The sequence below is a fragment of the Antrostomus carolinensis genome, unplaced genomic scaffold (assembly GCF_000700745.2).
Source record: "Antrostomus carolinensis isolate BGI_N321 unplaced genomic scaffold, ASM70074v2 scaffold31527, whole genome shotgun sequence".
NCBI classification, from domain to species: domain Eukaryota; kingdom Metazoa; phylum Chordata; class Aves; order Caprimulgiformes; family Caprimulgidae; genus Antrostomus; species Antrostomus carolinensis.
Genome location: NW_010327234.1, coordinates 1 through 2,567, shown reverse-complemented (window position 1 = coordinate 2,567; position 2,567 = coordinate 1). Strand labels below are relative to the sequence as shown.

Below are 2,567 nucleotides of genomic sequence, written 5' to 3'. Positions count from 1 at the left end.
GCCAGTGTTGAAGGCCAGGCTGGATGAGGCTTTGAGCAACCTGGTCTAGTGGAAGGTGTCCCTGCTGCTGGCAGGGGGGTTGGAACTGGAGGAGCTTGAAGGTCCCTTCCCACCCAAACCATGATGACAAAGGTTGCTGGGAGCAGCCTCTGGTTTGTTTGCCCCAGTTCTCTGTTATGGTGTCACTGGGGAATCCTGCAATGGGGCAGGAACGCAGATTTTCTGCACCAGGCTTTGCTTCCTCACCAAACCTCTCCATAAACCATCTCCTTCCATCTCTTGTGTTTCAGACCACCACCAAGCCCTTCTGGCACCATCACAGCTGCCTATGGCCAGCCCCAAAACCACTCCATCCCAGTGTACGAGATGAAGTTCCCGGACCTGTGCGTGTACTGATGGTGGCCGTGCTGGTTGGGCAGAGCCACCGCTGCACAGCTTGCACCAAAGGACCTCTTAGGGAGAGACTGCTGACCCTGTGGGGAACACATCCTTGTGCAGGACGGGTGGGGACATGGACATCAAGGCCACCCCAAGATTCTTTGGCACCACAATCCCGTCTCTCGTACTTTATTGGGTGGTTCTCCGCCTCCGTAACCACGTTTGGCAGCGGTTGGTGGTGCAGGAGGTTTGGGGAACAGTGACACGGGGAGGTGGGTGGTTGCTCTGACCTCCCTCTCTGGTTTCATTTTTTTGGGGGAGGAAGGGGAGAAGAGATGTTCTGGCTCTGGGCAGAGCACATTGGGTCCATATATCTTCTTGGCATAAAGCAAACTCATTCCCTGGGGAATCCTTCTCCACATGGTCTGTTGGGCACGTCGTGAGCCCCTGGTGAGGGGAAGGGCTGAAGCTGGAGGGTGTGAGACTAAAAGGCAGGAGGAGATCTGGGGTGAGGTGTGCTGGAGTCTGGGGCAGCCACAGATCCAAAGCTTGGATGAGCTGGTGCTTGAGGCAGGTTTCTGGAAGGGGTATGATCCCCATGTCCAGCTCCTGCATCTTCCTGGGACCCCCCCTCGGTGCACGGCCAGTCCCCTGGGTGCTTCAAGGTGCCCTGATGCCCCGGACAGGAGGACTTACCTGGTTGCAGCACAAGGGTGGCAATTGTCCCATCCCATTGTGGGGTCACACAGCAGCCTGGCTGGTTCCAGGTCACTTGAAAATATGATTTATTTGGGAAAACCCACTCTTTTTTGGGGGGGGGAACCCACCAAAGCCGTGCCTCGTGCCTCTCACCTGGGTTATGAGCTGGTTGCTCACGAGGAGCTGGTGTGACTGAGCCCAGGTGTGCAGTGGGATGCCTGGAGCAGTGACCTGAAGCACGAGCAACCACCGTGCTGGGGAATATTAACCCATTTACCCACTGTTGTCATATTTTTGGGTTGAGTTTTCACAGTTTTGAGGTTCATCTCTCAAAGAATGAACGATTTCATTGATTTTCTTTTATTTTTTTAGCAGAATCGCTTTGATTTCAGTCCAATCTTAAATCAGCTGAGCCGTAATCACAAAGAAACCTCAGCGCCGCAGGAAATAGCAGTGATAAGAAGTGGTTTGGCAGGTTCCACCCTGCAGACCCTGCAGCTGGCAGAGGCTGTGGATCGTGGATTTGCTTGTGCAATAGGATAAAACTGGATTTGGGCTGGAAAGGCAGATGAAGCTATCGAGAATTTATCTTTAGACACACGTGGTAGAAAATTCTGAGTCCTACCAAACCCAAACTACAAGGTGAAGATGGTAGGGATGGGGAGGAAAGGTTATTTGGAGGGTATTGAGTCATTCCCAGGGGGTATTGAGTCATTCCCAGGGGGTATTTAATCATTCCCAGGGGGTATTTAGTTGTTCACAGGGGTCTTTCTTGCTCCCAAATACCTTCCAAGCTGAAGCTGTTTGCAAGATGAGCTTGGGCGCGCTTGAAATCAGACAGGCACTGCTTGCAGCTTCTTCACCATCACCCTCCCAGCACCCTGGGGGGGATCTCTGTCAAACTTGGGCAACCCCTTTCCCCTTTGGCTGGACACACTGCTTCTGGCTTTGCCACGTGAAGAGACACAGAAGAGTCTAAAGCTGGAGATGTGGGAGCTGCTTCTGCTCGTGGCGAAGGGACAAGAGGTAAACGCAGCCGCTCGATCGCACCGGCTCTGCCCGTGTCCCCCTGGGTTGCTTCAGCCACCACCCATTTCTCTGCCACCTCTCACTTCCAGATCTTCAAGCTGTTATTTTAAGCTATAATTACACTTTACCATCCCTTTTTGTTTCCTCTCAGTGGTGGATATCATTCGCAATTGCCCCGAGGTCACCGCTTGTGCTGGGATCTGGGTTTAGGAAATGATCTAGTTTAAGAGGATGGGAAAAACAAGGGGTTATTTCAATCTCTGGGTTGGATCACGGTGCTGTCCCACTGGCAGCGTGGCTCTGCTCTGCCAGCCCTGCCCGAGGCTCTTCCCTTGCTGCTGCCTCTCCTCAGGCTCCTCATGTGTCCCCATCCCCTGTCCCTAAGTTGGTTTTGCTCCCTGGGTTATGCCTGGTCCTACTGAAACCTGAGTTTGGCTGGGATGAGTTTTGTTGGGATGAGT

General features: G+C 53.2%; 1 protein-coding gene across 1 annotated transcript in view; it reads left to right on the top strand.

Moving 5' to 3' along the window:
* LOC104527985 (protein EFR3 homolog B-like) overlaps positions 1-587 on the top strand; it is a gene marked incomplete at its 5' end in the record, with an annotated part of 2,213 nt that extends 1,626 nt beyond the window's left edge. Inside the window, one exon of the mRNA XM_010171850.1 lies at positions 291-587. Within this exon, the coding sequence (XP_010170152.1) occupies positions 291-396 (106 nt within the window). The remainder of the gene's footprint in view (positions 1-290) is intronic.
* Between the last annotated feature and the right edge of the window lie 1,980 nt (positions 588-2,567).